This window comes from Gigantopelta aegis, chromosome 11 (assembly GCF_016097555.1).
Source record: "Gigantopelta aegis isolate Gae_Host chromosome 11, Gae_host_genome, whole genome shotgun sequence".
Taxonomy (NCBI): Eukaryota; Metazoa; Mollusca; class Gastropoda; order Neomphalida; family Peltospiridae; genus Gigantopelta; species Gigantopelta aegis.
Genome location: NC_054709.1, coordinates 26,533,591 through 26,560,857, shown reverse-complemented (window position 1 = coordinate 26,560,857; position 27,267 = coordinate 26,533,591). Strand labels below are relative to the sequence as shown.

Genomic DNA, 27,267 nt, shown 5'->3' with positions numbered 1-27,267 from the left:
ATACATCTATTTGCTGAATGTCAGTATGTTTGTTTTTCAGTCATAAATGTACCCTGTGATATTTTGTACATGCATATGTATAGCTACTTACTTTTGTATATTTGCAATAAGATTTTATGTGGGTGTATTGTATGTATTTAGTTACGTTAGATCAAATAAAAATAAAGAAATGCATTTTTAAAAATAATAAATTACAAAAAGGATTATGTTGTTAGTGTCTACATGAACATATATATATATATTAATTGAATTTATTTTATAATAATAAGAAGAACAACAAGAACAAGAATAAGAAGAACAAGGACAAGGACAAGAAGAAGAAGAAGAACAACAACAACAAGGACAAGAAGAAGAAAAAGAAGAACAAGAAGAACAAGGACAAGGACAAGAAGAACAAGAACAAGAAGAAGAACAACAACAACAACACGAGAAGAAGGACAAGAAGAAGAAGAAAAAGAACAAGAAGAACAAGAACAACAACAACAACAACAACACCAACAAGAAGAAAAAGAAGAACAGGAACAAGAAGAACAAGAAAAAGAACAAGAACAAGAAGAACAAGAACAAGAAGAAGAACACCAAGAAGAAGAAGAAGAACAACAACAACAACAACAACAACAACAAGAACAAGAAGAACATCAACAACAACAACAACAACAAGAACAACAACAACAACAACAAGAACAAGAACAAGAAGAATTAATAAAGTGACTTAAAAAGTGGGGGCATGTTACTTGAGTACCATTTATCTCTGACTGTCCTGCTTATAAAAGGTAGGGGTTTGGGGTTTATTTATTTATTTTTTTATTATTTTTTTTGGGTGTGTGTGTGTGTGTGTGTGTTGTTGTTGTTTTTTTATCAATGGACCAATTGTTGTATGCAACGTTTGCAAAATGGCGAATCGTAGCAAGCGTTATCTTTCACCTTAATTTCCTTATCTGGTAGTAAGTAAAAGGTCATTCCTATGTACGTCACACTGGCCATAAAAAAAGCTTAAATCTGCAGGGCCATCTGGACTTAGGTTATTTGATATCAGTCTGTCCGTCTGCCTGCCTGTCTGTCTACACACAATCATGTTGAAGCTCGCAATTGTGGTTCTAATTGCTGTCACTGTACAGGTAAAGTTTAATAATAATTGATAATAGTGACACTAACAACTGGTATAAAGTCGCTGACCCTTTTTCTAAACACTACGCCGCAATGTGTTCTCTTTATAGCCGGGGGGGGGGGGGGGGGGGGGGGGGGGGGGGGTAGGGGTGTGTAGGCAAAGCCGGTTTAAGGATCCGCGGGGCCTGTAGCACAAATAACAGCAGGGCCCTCTTCCCAAGATATACATTTTGCAAGCCGTTCGGGGAAAGGGTAAAAATGACCTGGGAAAAATAAATGTACACATCACCGCGGGGCCCCCTAAAGCGCGGGTTTCGTAGCACGTGCTATATGTGCTACAAGGATAAACCGACTCTGGTTTTTTTTTTTGTTGTTGTTGTTGTTGTTGTTTGAGGTGTTTTGTTTTGTTTTTGTTTTTGTTTGTTTTTTGTGGGTTTTTTGTTTGTTTTATTTTTGTTTTGTTTTGTGTTGTTGTTGTTGTTTTGTTTTGGGTTTTTTGGGGGAAGGGGGTATGTTATTTATTAATTTATTATTTTGATAATAGAAATAAGAGATACTTACCCTTTGTTTTCTTTAGATTATTGATTTTCGTACATCCGAAGTGTTTCTGCTCATCCTGGTGTTTGTAATACAACGTAAATGCATTTTTCATAATTCTAAAAAAAACAAATCCGTCCTAGAGAGAGAGAGAGAGAGAGAGAGAGAGAGAGAGAGAGAGAGAGAGAGAGAGAGAGAGAGAGAGAGAGAGAGAGAGAGAGAGAGAGAGAGAGAGAGAGAGAGAGAGAGAGAGAGAGAGAGAGAGAGACACACACACAGGGATAGAAAGAGTCAGAGACATAAACACAGAGAGAGAGAGAGAGAGAGAGAGAGAGGGGGGGGGGAGGTGACGGAGTGAAAGAGATAGATATTCACAAAGAGAGAAAGGGGGAGAGGGAGGGAGAGACAGACAGACAGACAGGGAAAGGGGTGGGAGGGAGAGAAAGACACACACAGAGAGAGAGTGAGAGAGGGGGGGGGGCAGGGGAGGTGATTGAGTGAAAGAGATAGATACTCACAAAGAGAGAAAGGGGGAGAGGGAGGGAGGGAGAGACAGGCAGACAGGGAAAGTGGTGGGAGGGAGAGAAACACCCCCCCCCCACACACACACACACCGAGAGATATATATATATATATATATATATATAGAGAGAGAGGAGAGAGAGAGAGAGAGAGAGAGAGAGAGAGAGAGAGAGAGAGAGAGAGAGAGAGAGAGAGAGAGAGAGAGAGAGAGAGAGAGATGGTGTAACTCAATGTTTGTCACGTGGGTTTGTCTTCTTTTTATCCAGGCAAACACTCGACCTCCCCGACCCACTCACAGACATCCAGTCCACGAATATTTCTACTTCTTCCATGACTTCCATTCGGTAAGTGAGCACCGCATGTGTTTTGATATGCATTTACTATGCTTAAAGACATATTGTCACAGATCACTGACCTATTTAATTGTCTAACAAAGTATTACCTGAACAAAAATGATTTGATTTGTCCCTAAATGTACTTTATTCAACCATCTTCATAACCACCATACTCCATTTATTAATGATATTTTGTAAAAATAATTAATTTATAGCTATGGTCCATAATTCAAAAACTAAAATTGCAGAGAGGGTTAACAGGGATTTCACTCCATCATGGTTCAGTTAAGGTGATGCGATAGCTAGATTTGGTTTCCAGCAATTAATGTAATTTTTATTTATTATCCATTTTTAGAGAAATAAGGTCCTTAAATCCGTAACAGTATGCCTTTAAACACCTGCGATTAAGAAGAAAAAAAAAGACATCGTAAATTCGGCCCTTAATGTTTAATGAAGTAGTACTATTAAGTACTAGCTATAGTTATCAGTGATTTCATTCATTTCAATTTATTATTGTGCTTATATCCAATTAAGGTTCAAGCACGCTGTCCTGAGCATACACCTCAGCTATCTGGGCTGTCTATCCAGGACAGTGGGTTAGTTGTTAGTTGGTTAGTGGTTAGTGAGAGAGAAGAGGGTGTAGTGGCCTTACATTGAGCCCTTAAGAACTCGCTCTCGGTTGGAGCCGGTACCCCTGTACATACATGCCTGTAGTCCGATGGATTAACAACGGTCTCTGTCTGTCTCTGTGTCTCTGTCTCTCTCCCTGTCTGTCTGTCTCTATGTGTGTGTGTGTGTCTGTGTGTCTGTCTGTCTCTGTCTGTCTCTCTCTGTCTCTCTCTCTCTCTCTCTCTCTCTCTCTCTCTCTCTCTCTCTCTCTCTCTCTCTCTCTCTCTCTCTCTCTCTCTCTCTCTTTCTCTCTCGCTGGGTTTCTTGTCTGTCTCTGTTTATTTCTCTGTCCTGTGTATGCATATCAGTGTATGAGTGTGTCATTGTCTCTGAAATTAAATTAAATTAAATTAATTTATTAACTAATTAAGTAATCTATATTCAATGATACAGCCTGCTTATCAGGGACGTATGATGCATCAATTAAATGCAGTGTTTGATTTCACTTTGAAAGTCACGAGTTTTCTTTCATTTAAATACATTAGGTAACCAAATTGCTGAACCTTTTTTGTCGTAGTGTACATGTGTGTGTGTATGTATATATATATATATATATATATATATATATATATATATATTGTATGTGTGTGTGTGTGTGTGCGCGCGCGCGCGCGCGAGCGTGCGTGTCTGATGCACTTATCTCATTCCGTGTATCTTGTGTCACAGCATCATTACGTGATGGTTGACAGAGGCAGCTGCTACTTGGTGACGCTGTCGTCGGACGAAGAATCCAAACTCTACGACCCGACCTATCTTCACACCATGCAGGTAAACAGCAGGGCTGTGTTCAGCCACACAGAGCAGAAACACGTTCCATAGACTGGTTAATGCTTGATATGCTGATTTGGCTTCCAGTTGTGCTAAAGTAGTAGGAAGACTCCTAGCATCATATTTGATGTAATAAATCAAATATACAGTAGTGTATTTGCATATGATATGGCGCACCATCTTGAATCATACCACACATATGTTGGACTCATTTGTATGGTATGCTGCGATACAGTCTTGAATTTATGGCAACAAATAATGCCCTTCATAAGACTCGGATGTCGATTTTATAAATTTTATGACAAATGGCCGCCATTTTGTTTTTCGCCATCTTGTTTTTCAACATTTTGACCAATAAACTGAATTTTAAGATTTCCAACATAAAGTTTTATAAAGTAAATGTATTCTCATATATGTTAATGCCAACACAAATCATATAACGATCACTGGCATACTTTTTATCAGGCAATTTTCCGCCATTTTGTTTTCGGCTATTTTGAACCATAAAACGTAATTTATCTGATGCCAAACATATCGTTTTCGATTCAGTATCCCAAAAATAGGTTAAAAATCTATGTTGGACCAAATCCTTTTAAAAAAAAATGCCCGTACATGTCACATTTCTGCTTTCAACATTTTGGTTTATCAGAACTCTTTTCTTTTTTTCATATTGGCCTGACTATTGGCACAGTCGTGTCGGCATTAATCGGTAGCCGTGAGCAGGGCAAAGACGTGACAGTCATGTCTAATCTCCAGTTGTACGTAGATTAGACTGTCGCGTCGGCTGGTGTACGCAGGTACACATTTTCAGACTACTACCGACTCTACAGTCGGTTAGTGTGCGCCAAGCATTATTCGCTCCACGTTAAACCGAATGACCATATCGGCAACCAGTCAAGTAGTTGACGAACGTTAGCGTTGGACGCTGTCACTGAACACGAAGCAGCTTAACAAGCTCAAAAATCTCATCTGCCCTGGATTGAAAGAAAAAAAAAGAAATGTTTTATTTAACGACGCACTCAACAAATTTTATTTACGGTTATATGGCGTCAGACATATGGTTAAGGACCACACAGATTTTGAGAGGAAACCCGCTGTCGCCACTACATGGGCTACATGGGCTACTTTTATTTGCGCTTCCCACAGGCAGGATAACACAAACCATGGCCTTTGTTGAACCAGTTATGGATCACTGGTCGGTGCAAGTGGTTTACACCTACCCACTGAGCCTTGCGGAGCACTCACTCAGGGTTTGGAGTCGGTATCTGGATTAAAAATCCCATGCCTCGACTGGGATCCGAACCCAGTACCTACCATACATTGACGTCGGTATCGTCGGTGACCGAGGCCGGTCTTCCCCGGATTGGGCCCCTGGCCTCCAGAGACCGAACCCTGGGGCGGACGTGCTCGAAACCTATGTGGTACATGACCATGTTAAAGCCTTACGCACGCACTCAAAGAATCTAACTCAGTCGGTAGAGCCCAGGGCTCGAACTTAACGGCGGCACCGACGGCAATTGCCGTCGTTGAAATATAAATTGCCGTAGGTAGAGAGCATCACCGATGAAACTTTTGTGCCGTCGGTAAAGCTCCTCAACAATGGCGAACTGTATACACCTGGCTCCGTATTCATAAACATACTTAAGTCAATGTATGATACCTAAATACATACTTAAAGTACATATATAAGTACCATACATTGACTTAAGTATGTTTATGAATATGGAGCCAGGTGTACATTATCTGCCAATATTTAACATTTGCACATTTAAAAGATGTCTACATAATTATAACAAGATAGCCTTTCAGTCAAGTTTATTTGCTGCAAATGTCACTTTTAAAACAATTACCATAGGCAGGCTCACAGGTGCCGTCGGTGGACTGTTTCACTCATTGCAATTCTTTTAAAAATTGCCGTGGGAGACAAATTCTTAAGTTCGAGCCGTGAGAGCGCTTGCCTAAGGTCTTGTGGTCGCAGGATCGAACCTCCTCGATGGACCCATTCTCTAATTGGGCTATTTTCTGGTCCAGCCAGTGCCCCACGACTGGTATATCAAAGGCTGCGGTATGTATGAGTATTCAGCTAGATTTATACATCACCGACGACTCTTGTTGGCGAGTAGTTGACTCTACCAGTTCTGCTTCTGTTCAAACCTAATCCACATTTTTCAGTCAATTCAGCGTGGTTTTAACACATTTCATATTAAATTTTAGTACGCATTCGTTCAACGTTTTATAGGTTACCTAATAAAAAATTAAAACATTAAGTTTCGCATAAGGTTGGTAATTAAAGTGTAAATTGGCCTTTAGTAAGTCTACTAATTCCGTTCTTAGCTCAGTAGGTAGAGCGCTCGCCTGAGTTGCTTGAATCGTAGGATTGAAGAAAAAAAAACAAACCCCACATTAATGTATTAATCATTATAAATGAATGTTCTGTAATCGTTAAACATTTCATTTCAACTTATTTTCATATCCAATTAAAGTTCAAGCACGTTGTCCTGGACACACACCTCAGCTATCCGGGCTATCTGTTCAGGACAGTGGGTTACTTGTTAGTTGGTTAGTGATTAGAGAGAGAGAAGATGCTGCTGTGATCTTACACCTACCCATTGAGTCGTAAAAACTCGCTCTGGGTGGGAGCCGGTACCGGGCTGGGAACCCAGTACCTACCAGCCTGTAGTCCGGTGGCTTAACGACGACTCCACCGAGGCCGGTGTCGTTGAACAAAACAAACTTTAAAAACAAACTTTTATTTTGTTTGTTGCAGTAGAGGAATACCCGCAGTCTGAACCGCCAGGAACAGTAAGAGTAATATTACTGATAGTAATGTTTTGTTTGTTGCAGAGTAAAATGATTACCAATCTTCAAGACAGCAGTAAGATAACCGCGGGGGACCTCCACAGTCTGGACCGCCAGGAACACCACCGCTGTCACAGGCACGTCTTCATGATGACCCTGTAACCCGACAGCTGACGTGTTCCCAGTCGTTTCTCTCAACCCTGTAGATACATAATAAACAGTATTCCGACTATAGCCCACTACTCTGTTGTTGTTGTTGTTATTGTTGTTATTGCAGTTGTTGTTGATGTTATGGCAGTTACTGTTTTGTTTGTTGCTTTTATGTTGGTTTGTTGATATATATTTTTTTAATTGGGTGGGGTTTTGTGTGTGTGTGTGTGTGTGTGTGTGTGTGTGTGTGTGTGAACAAGCGTGTGTGAGTGCGAGTGTGTGTATGTGTATATATTTTGAATTGGGTGGGGTTTTGTGTGTTTGTGTTTGTGTGTTTCTCTCTCTCTCTCTCTCTCTCTCTCTCTCTCTCTCTCTCTCTCTCTCTCTCTCTCTCTCTCTCTCTCTCTCTCTCTCTCTCTCTCTCTCTCTCTCTGTGTGTGTGTGTGTGTGTGTGTTGGTGGGGGTTGGTTGGTTGTTGTGAGGTTTTTTTGTGGGGTGCTTTTGTTTTGTTTTGTTCTGTTCCAATCGGTGTCTCGTGGCTGGTGTATCAAAAGGCATGGTATAACACACACACACACACACACACACACACACACACACACACACACATACACACACACACCACCACCACCACCACCACGACTACTACACACACACATACACGAAATTAAGATATAATTTGTCCCACGGCACTGATCGGTTGGCTCATAACTAAAATATAATAATACTTATTATAGGACCTATAATAGAAGCAGCATAAAAATAATTATAATAAAATATTTTCGTACTTAAATACACTTCTAGTTCAAGCACACTATTCTGGGCACACACGCGGCTTCGGGTGGGGGACCAAAGGCAGGCCCGTAGACAGGATTTTGAGGGAGGGGGCGGGGCGGGGGGGGGGGGGGGGCGTTTATGGTTATGGTGAGACACGAAGTGCCTCACAAGGACGCGAAGGGGGTGGGGGGTCGACCGACCCCCCCCCCCCCCCTCAATTGGCTACGGGCCTGAAAGGACCCGGGCCCCCATTTTCAGTCACACAATATATACGTATTACTGAATACACAAAAATGCAAACTTATCCCGTCCACCTACCAGGTACCTTTAAATTCTATTTTTAAAAACAACGGGTTTTTGGACCGCCTCTATTTTTAAAAAAGAAATCTGTCCAGGACAATATCAGTGGGTCAGTGGTTAGTTGTTACTAGTTAGTGACACTGAGAGAGAAGTCTGTCACTCTGTGTAGTCGTCTTAACCTGCCTATTGAGTTATTAAAACTCGCTCTGGGTGGGAGCCGGTACAGGGCTGCGAACCCAGCACCTACCAGCCTCAAGTCCGATGGCTTAACCACTACACCACCAAGGTCCTTTTTTTTTTATCTCTTTTATCTGGGCTGAGTTCTGCCAGCCCAAGCAGAAAAACGTCTGCTAGACTGGTTTATGCATTTTCACCATAACCAAAATGACCACGTCGGGAACCAATCATATAGTTCGCGAACGTTAGCAAAATGTTAGCTGGCTAAACTTGGGGCTACGGTCTCCATCAATCAGTTATGGATCACGTGATTTAAACAAAATGGCAGCTTGCAGGTCCAAAGTATCCAGTGTTTTCCGGCCGAACTTGTTTAAAGACAAAGTTGCCATAGTAACAGGTGGCGGCACTGGGATTGGCAAGGCGATCGCTTTAGAACTGTTGTACTTGGGTATGAAAAAATAAAATGACAACTGACTATTATAGTATTAATAACGAATGTATTTTTGTTGTTGTTTTTTTAAACTTCAGCATAGCCTTTGCCGTTTGGCCATAGGGTCTACTGTCTTAATGCTGCAGAGCGAATGCATTCGTTTTAGCCTTTGGCCATTATAATGGATCAGAGTTACTATTGAATTAGACAAGTTTCACAGGCAGATCCAGGTAGGCTAGTGGTACCAATCGCTAGTGGTACCAATCCCTGGGATTTTATGAGAGATGTGTTGGCATTATAGCAAGCGGGAGATGGTAGACCCCCCCCCCCCCCCCCCACACACACTTTTCTTGATCCAGTAGCAGCAGCGATGATGTATATGTAGAGAAAGAAAGAAATGTTTTATTTAACGACGCACTCAACACATTTTATTTACGGTTATATGGCGTCAGACATATGGTTAAGGACCACACAGATTTGGAGAGGAAACCCGCTGTCGCCACATAGGCTACTCTTTATATGTAGAGAGAGAATAATAAATACCACTTATCTCACAACAAGTTGTTTTAAAATGTATCTATAATGAGCGAAAGCGAGTTTGATAAATTTTTTTTTTTACGACATGTCCTCATAGTGTTAGACTGAATCATAGGCCAGAGTTACGAGTACTTTGTTGTTCATAGAGCGCTGTTTGGACGCCTCTATTTAACGAAAAAGTGGGGCGGGATGTAGTCCAGTGGTAAAGCGGTTTGCTTGATGTGCGGTCGGTCTAGGATCGATCCCCATCAGTTGAGCCATTTGGCTATTTCTCGTTCCAACTAGTGTAACAAATGCTGTGGTATGTACTATCCTGTCTGTGGGATGGTGCATATAAAAGAACCCATGCTGCTAATTGAAAAGTGTAGCCCATGAAGTGGCGACAGCAGGTTTCCTCTCTCTAAATCTGCGTGGTCCTTAACCACATGTCTGACGCCATATTTAATAACCGTAAATAAAAAATGTGTTGAGTGCGTTGTTACCCGGTAAATAAAACATTTCCTTCCTTTCCTTAACAAAAACGTGGGTGTTTGGTCTATGACTGAGTAGCCATTTGAAGATTCCTGCACTAATGCAACAATAGTCCCATATGTTTACCTTTATATAGTTCATTTTCGAGTTCGTGGATAATAAATATTTCACATATTACCGTAATTTGTAATACTATACACACACACTACAGGAAGAAACCTGACAGCATATCGATCCCCTTTGAACAAACTTTCGGTTATAATACCTATATGCTTAAATACATTGTAGGTCACCCTCTAAAGATTTCCAGTAAAAGAATGATTTTAAAAAATTAAGTAAATTACCCTGTACTTACTTGTAGTTTTTTATCGGCATGTTGTTCAGGATACATGAACATACTTTACATTTTAAAACAAAAATTAGTCAATGATTTTGGTCATTACTGGTATGTTAATCTTTGATAAATATTCATTGTTAAAACTGTTAAAATATATTTTGATTATTGAAGGCGCAGATCCTAGTTTCAACTCGTAAAAATGGTCACTAAGTTTAGTTAATCTACAAACCTGTAACACACATGGATAAAGTTACAACAGAGAGAAACAAGAGTCTGTGATGTTAAAACCGAAAAATATCCTTAAAAAATAGACTAGAACTCGAATCAATAACCGCTACTTGTCGGACGTACGTGCGTTTTAAAATATGAAAAATGCATTTTGTGATATTAGAAACAACAGGATGATCAGAAACACTTCAGTTCTACGGAAATAGATACTTTAAACAATAAAATATAAGTAATGTTTGATTTCAGTGATCATAAATGGCTCTACTAGTGAAAAAAATATGCTGTAGTGTTTAAAAACTAGGGTCTGTCTCTTTAAATTAACTATCATATTTGTTTTAGGATGCAAGGTAATGATCGCATCTCGGAAAATGGATCGACTGCAGAAAGCGGCTAAAGAAATGAAAACATTGATCGATTCACAAGGGAGAGGATCGGCATCCTTGAAACATGTAGAATGCAACATTCGGAAAGAAGAGCAGGTAACTACTTGTGATTTCTCTTAATTCTCAAAACTGAGATCCAGATAAGTCATTTTAAAATGCAGATTCTCAGAGCTAGCTCTGGCACTCGCCAAATTCACCAATTGCGAATTTTGAAATCGGTCGGCAAATTTTATTTTAGTTTGGCGAAATAATTTCATGTAATAATTGACATTTTTTCAGAAAATAACTGACAATTTCTGCAATTTTTTAAGTTTAATAGCCAATTTGGCTAATTGTTTCGCTCACCCAGAGCTAGCCCTGATTGTGCGTTTTGAGCCAATTTTTTTGATAAATTGAAATGTATAGTGCTAAAGGGCCGTTCAAATATTATGTAACAGTATTTTTGTCAAAATTAGACACCCTCCCTCCCCCAGTAATGCTCAGTAATGTTGGACCATATTTTTTTTGGGGGGGAGGTTGGGATGGAATGATTTTACATGGTAGGCAATGTATAATTATTTAAATCCTTATTGTACAAAGTTATATTAACAAAAGTAAGTATACAAAGGGGTAGAGATCAGTTGAAAAGATAATTTTAATTTTAATTTGAATGTTTTATTCAATGATGCACTCAACACATTTTATTTACGGTTATATGACGTCGGACATAGGGTTAAGGACCACACAGATATTGATAGAGGAAACCCGCTGTTGCCACCTCATGGGCTACTCTTTTCGATTAGCAGCAAGGGATCTTTTGTATGCACTATCCCACAGACAGGATAACACATACCACAGCCTTTGATATACCAGTCGTGGTGCACTTGCTGGAACGAGAAATTGCCCAATGGGCCCACCAACGGGGATCGATCCCAGACCGACCGCACATCAATCAAGCGCTGTATCATTGGGCTACATCCCGTCCCGTTGAAATGATAAATGAGAAAGAAAGAAAAAAACGACGGTGGTGATTTTTATGTCAGTTTGCAGCATACAGAATTTGTTAAATGTCTGCAGAATCATCTACAAGTATTTACACCAAATTAATTGTAAATGGCTTGATTGCGTTTCAATTCAGGTTCAGCACTTGATCTCACACACAATAAGCGAGTTTGGGCAACTCGACTTCCTGGTAAACAACGGAGGGGGTCAGTTTCCGAGTCCGGCAGAAGGAATTTCTCTCAAGGGTTGGAACGCTGTTATAGAGACGAATCTAACCGGAACATTTCTGTGCTGCCGCGAAGGCAGGTGGTCTATATTTTGTAACACATACATGCATGAGAATGAGTGTGTGTGTGTGTGTGTGTGTTTGTACATGTATATATGTACATGTATACTCTTCAAAAAAAGTAGGGGAATTCTAATAAGAATTTACAATTGCCAAAATTGTAAGGTATATCAGCTGTGGGGATTGGTTATATGATAATGCTGAATTAATTGGGCAAACATTACAATTGGTAGTTCAGTATTACAGTAGGTTTTATGACCACCAAAGATCTTGAAGGATGATTGGGGTCAGAAGTGAAATTTGAAAGTTGACTGGGTTTTTTTTATCAGTAAATCGCAAATTCAAACAATAAAAATTACTAAAAACAAAACAATAACAACTGTATGATCAACAGAATGAAAAAGATTGACAGAAATAATGTTTCACAGTAATTAATGGACCTTCCTGGAAATGGTCAAAATTGAGAATGACACCCCACGCATGTGTATGGGGCAACTGCGTGATGCATGTGCAAACTATGTAATGTGTTTCGGTGTGTTGATAAACAGACCTGAACATTCTTTACTAGGATGTCTGTGGTCAAAACATATGTTCGTTCTAATACATGTAGTTGATATTAACATTAATATTTCAGGTTCCTCTACATTTTTTTGAAGAGTATATATATCTGCGTGAGAGAGAGATGGGGGTGGAGGGAAAGAGAAAGAAAGGAAGATGGAGAGGGAAGGAGGGATTGAGAGAGAGAGAGAGAGAGAGAGAGAGAGAGAGAGAGAGGGAGAGAGAGATGTTTGCAGGCTTTCTGCCAGAAAATAATTGGATGTAATAATTTAAACAAAACAATAATTAAATTGTGTAATAATGGTCCTTATAATTAAATTGTGTATGTCAAAAACAAAGAACGTGACTTCTAAACAGAGTGCAATACAAAATGCAACAGTATAAATTTCATGACTTTGATAACAATGATATACAAATGAGATCAAAACAGGTGCTTGCAATCTCAAACAGGTTTAACTTCATACACAAACAAGGAGCGGGGCGTAGCCCAGTGGCAAAGCACTTGCTCAATGCGCAGTCAATCTAGGATCGATTCCCGTTGGTGGGCCCATTGGGATATTTCTCGTTTTGTGTAACAAAGGTCGTGGTATGTACTGTCCTGTCTGTGGGATGTTGCATATAAAAGATCCCTTGCTGCTAATCGAAAAGAGTAGCCCATGAAGTGGCGACAGCGTGTTTCCTCTCTCATTATCTGTGTGGTCCTTAACCATATGTCTGACGCCATATAACCGTAAATAGAATGTGTTGAGTGCGTCGTTAAATAAAACTTTTTTTTTTTCTTTTTTTTTTTTTTTCATATACAAACATGATGTCACTGTTGCATGACATCAGTATGTAGTGTTCAATAGAGTCCAGTAAAGTGAGAAAAAAAATAACTTTTTTTTGGTTTCCATTTTTAAAATAAATATTTTGTTTTACTTTTGGTGCACCTAACCCTGTTTAAGGATATGTGGGGCCTGTTGCACAAATAACAGTGGGTCCCTCTTCCCAGGATATATTTTTTGCAACCCCCTCGGAGAGAGGAAAATTTACCTGGAGAAAATAAATGTACACATCACCGCAGAACCCACTGAAGTGCGGGGCCCGTAGCACCTTGCTACTAGGATAAACCAGCTCTGAGGAAGATAGAGTGGACGACTCAGTGTGTTTGTCATATAAGTTTCACTGACATTTGATTGTTCTGTTTTTATACTGATGTCTTTATTACAGCCTACACCCAGTGGATGAAAGACCATGGTGGAGTTATTGTTAATATAATTGCTGACATGTGGCGGGGATTTCCATTAATGAGGTAATTTATTTATAGTTTAGTTTCTTTGTACAGTGAAACCCCTCTAAAGCGGACACTCTCGGGACCAAGTAAAATGTCTAATTTTAAGAGGTATCCAGTTTAGAGAGGTTAAGTTCTGTACTGATTTTAAAAAACAAACTATGAAAAATGTCCGGTTTTGGGGAAATTCCAGTTTACAGAGGGTCTGGTTTTTAGGGAATTCCGGTTTACAGAGGGTCCGGTTTTGAGAGGTTTCACTCTCATGTTAGTTGACTTGAACTAGTTTTTAAAAAAAACCCAAATCTGCCTAAACTGTCAATACAGGCCTCAGTGGTGTAGTGGTTAGGCCATCGGGCTTGCAGGCATCAGTGGTGTAGTGGTTATGCCATCGGGCTCGGGCCAGTAGGTACTACATGTGTAGGTTCACATCACGGTACCGGCTCCCATCAAGAGTCTCGCTCCAGCTAGTGCACCACGACTGGTATATCAAAGGCTGTGGTATGTGTTATCCTGTCTTTGGGATGGTGCATATAAAAGATCCCTTGCTGCTAATCAAAAAGAGTAGCCCATGAAGTGGCGACAGTGGGTTTCCTCTCTCATTATCTGTGTGGTCCACAACCATATGTCCAATGCCATATAACCATAAATAAAATGTGTTGAGTGCGTCGTTAAATAAAACATTTCCTTCCTTCCCATTGAGAGAGAATTTAGTAACACTCAAGACTGGTAGGTACTGGGTTCACAGCCTGGTACTGGTTCCCACTCAGAGCAAGTTTTAACGACTTAATGGGTGGGTGTAAGACCACTACACCCTCTTCTCTCTCACTAACCACTTGCAACTAACCCACTGTCATCAGACATACGGCTGGTAGGTACAGGGTTCACAGCCTGGTACAAGCTCCCATCCAGAGCGAGTTTTTATGACTTGATCGGTAGGTGTAAGGCCACTATGCCTTCTCTCTCACTAATCACTAACCACTAACTCGCTGTTCTGGACAGACAGCCCAGGTAGCTGAAGTGTGTGCCCAGGACAATGTGCTTGGACCTTAATTGGATATAAGCATGAAAATAAGTTGAAATAAATAAATAAATAATAGTGACTCTCTTAGGAAGGAAGGAAATGTTTTATTTAACGACGCACTCAACACATTTTTATTTTATGGTTAAGAACCACACAGATGTTGAGAGAGGTAACCCACTGTCGCTACTTCATGGACTATCTTTTCAATTAGCAGCAAGGGATCTCTTATATACACCATCCCACAGACAGGATAGTAAATACCACGGCCTTTGTTACGCCAGTTGTGGAGCACTGTCTGGAACGAGAAATAGCCCAATGGGCCCACCGACGGGGATCGATCCTAGACCGACCGCGCATCAAATGAGCACTTTACCACTGGGCTACACCCCGCCCCTTGTTTGTGTATGAGGTTAAACCTGTTTGAGATTGCAAGCACCTGTTTTGATCTCATTTGTTTATCATTGTTATCAATCATGAAATTTATCGTGCATCGGGCGAGCACTGTACCACTGAGATACGTCCCGCCCTTGACTCTCTCTCTCACTAACCATTAACCCACTGTCCTGGGCAGATAGTCCAGACAGCGGAGGTGTGTGCCCGGGACAGCATGTTAGAACCGTAACTGGATATACATGTACATGTAAGCACAAACATAAGTATGAATGAAATGAACCCTCCGACCTGACCAAAACCAATCAGGGTTCGAACTTAATTACGCAAACGGTAATTACCTCTTGTTTGTTTGTTTGTTTGTTTTGTTTAACGACACCACTGGAGCACATTGATTAATTTATCATCAGCAATTAGATGTCAAACATTTGATTTTTGTGACTCGTATTCATCAGAGGAAACCCGCTACATTTTACCTAATGCAGCAAGGGATCTCTTATATACACTTTCCAACAGACAGGAAAGCACATACCATATAGCGTAATTACTGTTATTAAAATATAAATTACCATAGATCAAGGGGTGTCACCGATGGCACTCTTGTGAGTGCCACTGGATAAATAGATATGGCTACCACCAGTAAAGCTCCCCAATGATGGGGAAATGTATACACTAAAATGTATGTACACAATGTTTTACATTGAAATAGATTTCAGACAGCAAAATAGGGAGGCTCAAAATTGCCGTCAGTGGGCCGTGGCAGACAAATTCTTAAGTTTGAGCCCTGCCAGTATTGTGCAGACATATTAGATATCAGTGTAATGATACTTGGTGATACGGTATCCAGGAATTTATCCAGGCTTTCTGTGGGTCCGAACATATGCCATAAAAAGAAAGTGGCACTGAAAATTCTCAATTTCTATGTTGAAAATTCCAAATATATATACATATTTAATTACATGTATATTTGTTCTAATAAATTAATTTAACAGTGGTGTACTGCATCATTTAGTGGTCTAAAAAAATATCCTAAGTATGATTTACTCGCACTGATTGTCCTAATCCCATCAGACATGGGACATTGGTGAAAAATCCTGGATAGATCCCTGGTAGCATACAGGGATGTGATACTGATTTAAAAATAAAAACTGAAATGATCTTTAAAAAAATTGAAACCTCAAAACTACACAATGTCATACAATACAATGTATGTAAATAAAAATAATTTTTTCAGCATTACAGATAAAATCCAGTTTACTTTGTGAAAGTCATTTTACACAAAAAGGGTTGTGACATAGCCCAGTGGTAAGGCACTCGCTTGATGCGTGGTCGGTTTGGGATCGATCCCCGTCGGTGGGCACATAGGGCTATTTCTCGTTCCGGCCAATGCACTACGACTGGTATATCAAAGGCCGTGATATGTACTATGCTGTATGGGATGGTGCATATAAAAGATTCCTTACAACAAATGGAAAAATATAGGTTGTTTTTTCTCTAAGATTGGATGTCAAACATTTGGTAAGTTTAACATTAAGTCTTAGAGAGGAAACCCGCTACATTTTTCCATTAGTAGCAAGGGATTTTTTTATATGCACCATACCAGAGATAGCACATACCATGGCCTTTGATAGAACAGTTGTGGTGCACTGGCTAGAACGAAAATAGCCCAATAGGCCAACCAACGGGGATCGATTCCAGACCGACCATGCATTAAGTGAGCACTTTACCACTGGGCTGTGTTCCACCTCATAATTGTCTTAAGTCATTGGAATATTGTTAAAAATATATATGTAATTTTTTTTTAAAATCTGTTTTTCTTTCAGTCATACAGGAGCTGCCAGATCAGCAGTAGACAACCTCACGAAGTCTCTGGCTATTGAGTGGGCGGAGGATGGAGTCCGTGTGAATGCTGTTGCCCCTGTAAGGGATTAGGTCAAGCCCCAGTAAGGGATTAGGTCAAGCCTTTGTAAGGGATTAAGTCAAGTCTGCAGGTTTCCTCTCTTTTCAACATGGTGGGAAGTAACCCAGTGTAAAGTGCTCACTTGATGCACGGTCAGTTTTGATCGATCCCCGTCGGTGGCCCCATTGAGCTACATGTATTTCTCGCTCCAGCTAGTGCACTATGACTGGCACATCAAAGGATGTGGTATGTGCTGTCCTGTCTATGGGATGATGCATATAAAAGGTTCCATGCTACTAACTGAAAAATGTAGTGGGTTTCCTCCCTAAGACTATGTGTCAAAAATTCAATTAATAAATCAGTGTGCTCTAGTGGTGTTGTTAAACAAAGCAAATAAACTCTTTTCAACATCCACTCGGTAGTGAAGAATGTTTATTTCATCATACTACATGAATAAATGTAAATAAATATTTAAATAAATAAGTAAACAAGCATTCTGAGAGAGTACCAGGCCCAACAAGTTTTCATATCTCTTAAGTTCAAGGGCCATAAGTCTGTGAAAAAAGCAGTAAATGGCCATGAAAGTTAAACATGATCTGTAACACTACATGATAAAGGTATGCGCACAATTTCAACTTATTATCTTGAGGCATTGCGGGGAATTTGTTTTCTGGAAAACACATTTTCTTATCTCCTGAATTCAAGGACCATATAACTCTGTTAAAAGTGGGTAAATCGCCATAAAAGTCAAACTTGATCTGGAACACTAATTTGATCAATGTATTTGTATTGACTATATTCTTGAAAATCCTGTCTATGATGGGTGGGTATTATGGTATGGCATTGTCTGTCTGTATGTCCATCTGTTAACTTTTTCTTGTCCGGACTATATGCTACATACAGATGCATACAGGTTCATCAAACCTTACATGTAGGAACAACATATAAGATGGTGGTGTGTTGTTAGGTCACTGACCTACTTTTCAGTCTACTGCACATAACAGTAAATCCTTGTCCGGACCATATCTTGCATACATACATGTATGCATACAGGACCATCAAACCTGCAGTAGTCATAATGTTTTACATCACAGAATATAGGGACAGGATCTGGTTCAGTTGGTAGAGTGTTCACCTGAGGTGCCTGAGTTGCAGGATCGAACCTCCTTGGTGGGACCATTTTCTTATTGTTTTTTCCCATTCCAGCCATTGATTGGTGCAAGGGTCAAAGAATCAAATCCTCTTTCTCTATTTGGATTTCTCCCCCCCCCCCGTCCCAACCAGTGCCCCAGGGCTGGTATATCAAAGGTTGTGGTATGTGCTGTCATGTCTATGATAAAGTAAATAATAAAATACCCCTTGCTATAATGGAAAAATGTAGCACATTTCGTCTGAAGAGTAGGTAGGCCTATCTGAATTAGCAAATGTTGATTTTCAGTATCTGGTTATTAATAAATCAGTGTGCTCTAGTGGTGCTGTTAAACAAAACTTTTAACTTTCAACCAGTAGTTGATGTTTAATAAATCGGTGAACTGTGGTGATGTTGTTTAACAAAACAAATTTTTACTTTAAACAATGAAAAATAAATTAACGTGTTCTAGTGGTGTCATTAAAATAAAAAAATCATTAACTTTTCTTTATTGATTACAGGGCAGTTCCATTTACTCGGAGACGGCAGCTGATAATTACGGTGATACAGATATCTTCAAGCGTGTTCTTCCTAACATTCCGGCCAAACGTCTCGGACTCACTGAAGAGGTAAACTCATTTAAAGGAGCATCATTAAAGTTTCCAGTGCCATTTTCCACTATTTTTACATATTTTAATATACATATATAGCATAATTCTTGAAAAATCAATTCAAGTTTATAGCTCGTGGTCGGTGGGCCATTGGGTTATTTTTCATTCCAGCCACTGCACCACGACTGGTATATCAAAGGCCATGGTATGTGCTATCCTGTCTGCGGGATGGTGCATATAAAAGATCCCTTGCTACTAATGTAAAAATGTAGCGGGTTTCCTTTCTATGACTGTAACAATGACTATATGTTTGACATCCAATAGTCGATGATTAATAAATCAATGTTCTCTAGTGGTGTCATTACACAAATGTTCCGACGCCATATAACCAGGGCAGGTGGAATGTTTTTCTTCCTCAGTTGTATTGACATAATTTGGTCTGTAATATTAAATACATATTTTGCTGCAGGTTTCGGGTGCCGTCTGCTTTCTCCTGTCACCCGCTGCATCGTACATCTCCGGTGAGACGGTCAAGGTCGATGCAGGAGGAAGTCTGTATCCTTCCTGGACATGGAATATTGATGGTACACATAGAGAATAATACACAAATGGCTGTTAGATACCACTTATCTCACGAGTTGTTTCAAAATGTATCTAATGAGCGAAAGCGAGTTTGATACATTTTTAACTACTTGCAAGATAAATGGTATCTAACGGACACAGATGTATTATTGTATTTCTTACATATCCTCAAAAACCATGTTTTAAGCAAATTGTAACATCTTTTTCGACTAAAAGTTATTAATAGCCGTTGCACTTGTATCCAACTTACGCATCACAAACACATGATTGTCAGGTTAACCATATGTCACAGTGCAATCTATTTTCACTGTGGTGTTTTTCATTCGATGCATGGCACTGGTGACCTGGTCATCACCTAGGAGCAGCCAGTCGTACGTCTTGAAATTGTTAACACACGTACGTGTGTAAACAATCCATGTGTTATCAAAAATAATGCATGATGTTCTCACCAACGGGCGTGTCAGAAGTAACAGAAACACATATCTTACCAGGGTCATAGGTTAGGTGGGGGTTCGGATAAAACTATTTTTTTACAGTTCAGTGTAAGATTTTTTATATATTTATAGGTATCCAGGGAAAAGATACACAAAAGGGTCTGCTAGGTTCATATTCGACCCCTGCTCCTCTTCCTCACCTCTTCATAACTACAGGGTATATGTTTTTCTTAACACGAACCCTAAAAGTAACCCATTTTCTTTCTATGGGAGGCCTCCATACCACTTGTTAACTGTGGTTGTATTCAATTCCACAGTGTCATACCCAAAAATGTCTCTTTCTGGCAGAAACACCGACAAAGTCTGTTTTAGTGAGTGGGACGCGGATTTTATCTCGCTGGGTAGAATGCTTACCCGAGGTCCTTGCTTGGTTTGTAGGATGGAAACTCGTCAACAGTCCCATCACAAGTGTCCCATGACTCAAAAGCTGTGGTATGTTCTATCCGGTCTTTCGGAAACTGCATATAAAAGATCCCTTGCTGTTATTGGAAAAATGTAGACTGGTTTCCTCTTAATTATAGTCAATGTGTAAAGAATGACCAAATGTTTGACATCCAATATCCAATGATTAGCCGAGTAAATCAATGTATTCTATGTATTCTAGTGGTGTCGTATACAAATTTTAGCTTTTTAAAAGGCTTTCAGTCGTTTATATTGCATCTTAAAGGGACATATGCCCTAGTTTTTAAACACTAAGGCATATTTTTGCTATTATATTATTTGTAGACTAAGACGATTTTGATAACTCAAATCATACTTTACTTTGATTTTTTGGTTGTTTTTTGGTCTTCTTGGTGTTTTTAATATCATAATATATATTTATCATATTTTTAAAAAACCCACATGCGTCTGAGAAGTAAGTTATGGAGTCGAGTTTTAGTCTATTTTTAGAGGGTATTTCACCATTTCAAAGTCACAGACTCACGTTTCACTCAATCGTAACTTTATCAAAATGTGTTACAAGTTTGTAGATTAACTAAACTTAGTGTTAATTTTCTCGGGTTGAAACTATAGGGGTCTGTCCCTTTAAGCAGGTGTGGGATGTAGCCCAGTGGGAAAGTGCTCTCCTGAAGCATACTTGGTCTAGGCTCAATCCCCATCAGTAGACTGTGGTATGTACTATCCTGTCTGTGGGGTGGTGCATATCAAAGATCTGTTTCTACCAATGAAAAAATGTAGCATGTTTCGTCTCCAAGTTTATCCATGAGCATCAGCAGATACCCATTTTGATAATCTCCCAGGTCCCTTGCACCCCGTCACTGTAATAAAGTTTTCGACTTGCCCGTGTAAATTTGCTTGGCATTAAGTTGTGGACTTTTTCCCCAAGAACTCTTGTATACCTCTTAAGGCATTCTGCAGTGCATGTTGCTGTTACCTTCTTACATGGTCTGTTAATATACCTAGCCAGGCAAACAGACAGACAGAGATTTCCATATCCTTCAATGATCCATTTGTTTTCCTGTTTTCCTTGTATACGAAACATGGTTTGTTTGTTTGTTTTCAGATCACAAGAAGTCGGTTCCATACAGCTGGGAGACCGATGACAACGGTAGCCATACACCACCAAAATCCAAGCTGTGAATTATGAATGGATTTCACTGGATCATGGTTCAAACTGGAACAAAGAACTGAATTATTTTTATGAATGATTGGTTGACTAGTAACATTTGAACTTAATGCTGTGATATTACGGGTAATAAAATGTTGTCATGCTGGAACTTAAATTATTAATTTGACCAGACCCATAAGCTGGTCGGAATGTCTCCCCATTCTCTCTGGGGTTGGATGTAGCTCGGTGGTAAAGTGTTCGCTTGATGCGCGGTTGGTCTAGGATCGATCCCCGTCGGTGAACCCATTGGCATTGGGCTATTTCTCGTTCCAGCCAGTGCTCCCCAACTTTAATTTTTTGTGGTGTGCCAAAAAGGTCAGAATTCCGCTGAAAGGCGGCTACATGTAACTTTCAGCCCTGAAATGCACAAAGATGCATTTTAAGGGCAATTTAGTGTTATATATTGTGGATGATTAATTAAAAACATTAATAAACATTAAAAAGGCACTTCAAATAACCCTCTAGACAGCAGTCTTGTGTAATGTTTCAAATATGATGTGACGTAATTTGTAAATCATATATGACACAAGTAATAAAAGGGCGTTAAACTCCAGTAAAAATAAAAAGTCATTTTCCTATTTAATATGTACTATACAAGATGAATTTATCACACGATTTGACAATGTCCTTATTATAGTAAGATTCAGGGGTGGGAATTCTCCTCGGATCTACAGTTTTCCTCTCATGGAACATTGTGTTTCCTTGCATTTTAATTGTCCTTTCCTCGGAGGGGGGGGGGGGGGGAATCGGTCATGTATAATTCTGGGCCCAGATTTTCGAAGCTATCTTAGCGCTATGATATCGTAAAACTGTCCTAAATGATGACGTTACCCATCAAATTACGCTGTCACGTCATGATTTTAACCTAGGATTTCAAGAATTTCCAAGAAGACTGAATAGGTTTGTAATAACAATAAAAAACACAAACATATATACAAAGTATTACAAATTTATCAGAGTATGAACATCCACACCTCAGATATCTTGCTATCGAGGAATGCCAATCTGTAAGCAACGAAATCTCACTATACAGCAGTTAAGCACCAAAACACAGTTAACTAGAGCACTATATCTTAACACACACATAATTGTGTAGTTCACACCCGATATTCAAGTCCGAATGACTGCTCAGCATCACCAGGTTTAATCCAGTATATGAAGACAATAAAACACAAAATGCTAAATATAAACCTTTTGATAACATTTGGTGAGGGTTTTTTTTTCTTTAAAATCTCTGGGAACATTTTGCTCAGTATTGTCGCGATTCAACAGTAGTTTTACACAATTTTAAAACATTAAACAGTAGTTGCTAATCAATTTACAACTGACTAGAAATATCTCTGATCAAGAGTTTGAAAACAAGATGTTCCCTGAATCTACATGTGTATTAAAGCTATCATAATGCTGATAAATTGTAGAAACCATTCAGTCGACTTGTACAAGACACAATATTCCCTGTGAACAGCGATTCTGTTCACATATGGGTTACATACAACTTCAGGGTTGGGATGTAGCCCAGTGGTAAAGCGCTCGCTTGATGTGCAGTCGGTTTGGGATCAATCCCCGTCGGTGGGACCATTGGGCTATATCTTGCTCCAGCCAGTGCACCATAATTAGTATATCAAAGGTTGTGGTATGTGCAATCCTATCTGTGGGATGGTTGCATATAAAAGATCCCTTGCTACTAATTAATGGAAGAATGTCGCGGGTTACCCTCTAAGACTATATGTCAAAATGACCAAATGTTTGGCATCCAATAGCCGATGATTAATAAATCAATGTGCTGAACCATTAAGTTCTAAATTTAAAAGCTGAAAATTTCAGGATCACCGGAAACTTTTTTCACATATTCCAAACATTCATGTATTTAAAAAATATTATAAAATAGATTTTTGGACATCTGGAGTATCAGTAATGTAGTACAGAAACTATAATTGCTGTAAAAGTGTGTCAGGGTTAGGTATCTCACTGGTTATGCATACATTGTATATTATTCATGCAAGAAGTTGCTTGAAATGCATCGCATAACCTAATGCTTTCCTCCATGTACAATTGCACCATCAGTGTTTTCACCAGGAAAAAACCTAAATCGCTGTTAAAGAGATATAAATAAAACTCTTCTAAATATATGCACAAAAACACTGGTTCTCTTCAAGATGATATAACCAGTTCCCTCTCTTGTGGAAGAGGAGAGAAGTACCAGTCTACTTTTTCTTGTGTTACACCGTCTATTGTTGCTGGTTTCCACTTTGGATTCAGATCTTTGTCTACAACCACTGGAAAAAAGTAAGAAAAAATGAATACGATACTTACAGAAAGAATATTGTATATTTTTTAGTTACGGTACATGAAATAAAATATATTCCAATCAGTTAACGGGAAAAAAAGGGAAAAAAAAGCTGATTTTGTTTTTCTCTTGTTCCAACTGGTGCACCACGACTGGTCAAAGGCCATGGTATGTGCTTTCCTGTCTGTGGGAATGTGCATGTGAAATATCACTTGCTGCATTAGGAAAAATGTAGCGGGTTTCCTCTGATGAATGTGTCAGAATTACTAAATGTTTGACATCCAGTAACCGATGATTAATTAATCAATGTTCTCTCTTGTGGTGTCGTTAAACAAAAGAAGAAGAAGTTTGTTTTGTTTAACGACACCACTAGAGCACATTGATTAATCAATCATCAGCTGTTGGATGTCAAACATTTGGTAATTCTGACTCGCAGTCATTAGAGGAAACCCGCTACATCTTTCCTAATGCAGCAAGGGATCTTTTATGTGCATTTCCCCAGACAGGATAGTACATACCACAGCCTTTGATATAACAGTCATGGTGCACTGGCTGGGATGAGAAATAGTCATTAATGTACACCTACCTGCTCGCACGCGCTCAATACAGTCATGGTCCTCTATACACCGCTGAGAGAGTCGGTACTCTATGTTTAAAACTTTATAACTTTATAGTCATTAATGTAGACCTACCAGCTCGCACGCCCTCAATAAAGTCATGGTCCTCTATACACCGCTGAGAGAGTCGGTACTCTATGTTTAAAACTTTATAGTCATTAATGTAGACCTACCAGCTTGCACGCCCTCGATAAAGTCATGGTCCTCTATACACCGCTGAGAGAGTCTGTACTCTGTTTAAAACTTTATAACTTTATAGTCATTAATGTACACCTACCTGCTCGCACACCCTCGATAAAGTCATGGTCCTCTATACACTACTGTGAGAGTCTGTACTCTATGTTTATAACTTTATAGTCATTAATGTACACCTACCAGCTCGCACGCCCTCAATAAAGTCATGGTCCTCTATACACCGCTGAGAGAGTCGGTACTCTATGTTTAAAACTTTATAGTCATTAATGTAGACCTACCAGCTTGCACGCCCTCGATAAAGTCATGGTCCTCTATACACCGCTGAGAGAGTCTGTACTCTGTTTAAAACTTTATAACTTTATAGTCATTAATGTACACCTACCTGCTCGCACACCCTCGATAAAGTCATGGTCCTCTATACACTACTGTGAGAGCCTGTACTCTATGTTTAAAACTTTATAACTTTATAGTCATTAATGTACACCTACCAGCTCGCACGCCCTCCATTAAGTCATGGTCCTCTATACATCGCTGTGAGAGTCTGTACTCTATGTTTATAACTTTATAGTCATTAATGTACACCTACCTGCTCGCACACCCTCGATAAAGTCATGGTCCTCTATACACTACTGTGAGAGCCTGTACTCTATGTTTAAAACTTTATAACTTTATAGTCATTAATGTACACCTACCAGCTCGCACGCCCTCCATTAAGTCATGGTCCTCTATACATCGCTGTGAGAGTCTGTACTCTATGTTTATAACTTTATAGTCATTAATGTACACCTACCTGCTCGCACGCCCTCCATTAAGTCATGGTCCTCTATACATCGCTGTGAGAGTCTGTACTCTATGTTTATAACTTTATAGTCATTAATGTACACCTACCTGCTCGCACGCCCTCCATTAAGTCATGGTCCTCTATACACCGCTGTGAGAGTCGGTACTCTGTTTAGAACTTTATAACTTTATAGTCATTAATGTAGACCTACCTGCTCGCACACCCTCGATAAAGTCATGGTCCTCTATACACCGCTGTGAGAGTCTGTACTCTATGTTTATAACTTTATAGTCATTAATGTACACCTACCTGCTCGCACGCCCTCCATAAAGTCATGGTCCTCTATACACCGCTGTGAGAGTCGGTACTCTATGTTTAGAACTTTATAACTTTATAGTCATTAATGTACACCTACCAGCTCGCACGCCCTCCATAAAGTCATGGTCCTCTATACACCGCTGTGAGAGAGTGTACTCTATGTTTATAACTTTATAGTCATTAATGTACACCTACCTGCTCGCACGCCCTCCATAAAGTCATGGTCCTCTATACACCGCTGTGAGAGTCGGTACTCTATGTTTAGAACCTGCTGTAGTGTCATGCTAGCTCCCATCTGTAGTTGTCGCAGTGTAATCTTCATTGATGTCGGAGACTGAAAACAAAAGTAAGAAATATTTATTTAATGACATCTCAGCACATTTTAAACTATAGCTGTTTGAAAAAAAAAAAAAAAAAAATGTTTTATTTAACGACACACACTCGACACATTTTATTTACGGTTATATGGCATCAGACATATGGTTATAGACCACACAGATAATGAGAGAGCAAACCCGCTGTCGCCATTTCATGGGCTACTCTTTTTGATTAGCAGCAAGGGATCTTTTATATGCACCATCCCACAGACAGGGTAGCACATACGACTACCTTTGATGTACCAGTCGTGGTGCACTGGCTGGAGCCCAATGAGCCCACCGACGGGGATCGATCCCAAACCGACCATACATCAAGCGAGCACTTTACCATTGGGCTACGCCCCGCCCCCCATTTGCAGGGTGCACACGACAATAGGTACATGGTCCTTATTCAAAGCTTGGTGCTAACCGATTACAACCGATGATCAATGATGAAATACCAACCGATTCCCATCACTAACAACAGCAGGTTACTACAAATAATTATATATAAAGTTTGAAGTATTGTGCAAATGTACTATATTGAAATCGCTTTCATAAAATATAGGCCTTACGTGTATATAGGACATGGTGCATTTCTGTCGCACAACAATGCTGGTCTCTGGAACATTATTTTTTTACATGTCACTTTGATACAAATAACAGGGACGTGAGAGCTACGCAGAAACACATAAATGCGCTTTTCCATTTCGTCAAAAAAAGACCAAAATATGATGTTCAGTACTGTTGACTACACAAGGTTCATTTGCATGTTTTCATGGTTTCAACTTTATGATGTGTGCCTTTTATTATAAGTTATAGCCAGTTTAGATTTGTTAGTGTTGCGTTATACTTTGGCATGCTCATATACCATGAAGGTTTCGAGCATGTCCGCCCCAGGGTTCGGTCTCTGGGAGGCCAGGGGCCCAACCTGGGGCAGAGAGACATTTGTTAGCACTGAATGCAATTTTTGATAGTTCCAGGGGTTGCAAATAATTTTTCTTCAGGGACCCTTGAGCGGTTCCTGGAACCCCGGCCGCAGTAAGCTTTTTTGTTCCAGCCCCTCTCACCTCCCTGAAATGAAGATATTAGGAACTACTTTGTATATAGGTAATGTAAATAAAATACCATTTTGCGTAGAATGTTGAGTTGTTTAATCGCCCACTCTGAACCATCTTTTTCTAGATGTTCAAATATTTCCTCGACCGTGCTTCCCGAGAATAGTCGGTTTATGGCGTCGAGTTGACTCTTCAACACAAACTCTTTATCATCTCCAGTACTCTAGTAAGAGAATCATGAGAAAAAGAAAAGAAATGTTAGCGTAATAAACAGTTTGGTCAATTCGTTAACACTCT

The 27,267-nt window shown here is 39.6% G+C and overlaps 2 protein-coding genes across 2 annotated transcripts; both read left to right on the top strand.

Annotated features, from left to right (window-relative positions):
* The first annotated feature begins 882 nt into the window (after nucleotides 1-882).
* LOC121385422 lies at nucleotides 883-6,971 on the top strand. The gene is made up of 4 exons (XM_041516099.1): nucleotides 883-1,118; nucleotides 2,433-2,510; nucleotides 3,837-3,938; nucleotides 6,783-6,971. The coding sequence occupies exons 1-4, from the start codon at nucleotides 1,074-1,076 to the stop codon at nucleotides 6,897-6,899; spliced, it is 342 nt and encodes a 113-aa protein (XP_041372033.1). The 5' UTR covers nucleotides 883-1,073; the 3' UTR covers nucleotides 6,900-6,971.
* A 1,461-nt stretch (nucleotides 6,972-8,432) lies between these two features.
* Nucleotides 8,433-21,464, top strand: LOC121385369 (peroxisomal trans-2-enoyl-CoA reductase-like). The gene is made up of 8 exons (XM_041516030.1): nucleotides 8,433-8,589; nucleotides 10,484-10,623; nucleotides 11,645-11,810; nucleotides 13,562-13,643; nucleotides 16,857-16,953; nucleotides 18,584-18,691; nucleotides 19,143-19,257; nucleotides 21,254-21,464. Exons 1-8 carry the CDS (start codon nucleotides 8,463-8,465, stop codon nucleotides 21,328-21,330), a joined length of 912 nt encoding a protein of 303 aa, XP_041371964.1. The 5' UTR covers nucleotides 8,433-8,462; the 3' UTR covers nucleotides 21,331-21,464.
* The last annotated feature ends 5,803 nt before the right edge of the window (nucleotides 21,465-27,267 follow it).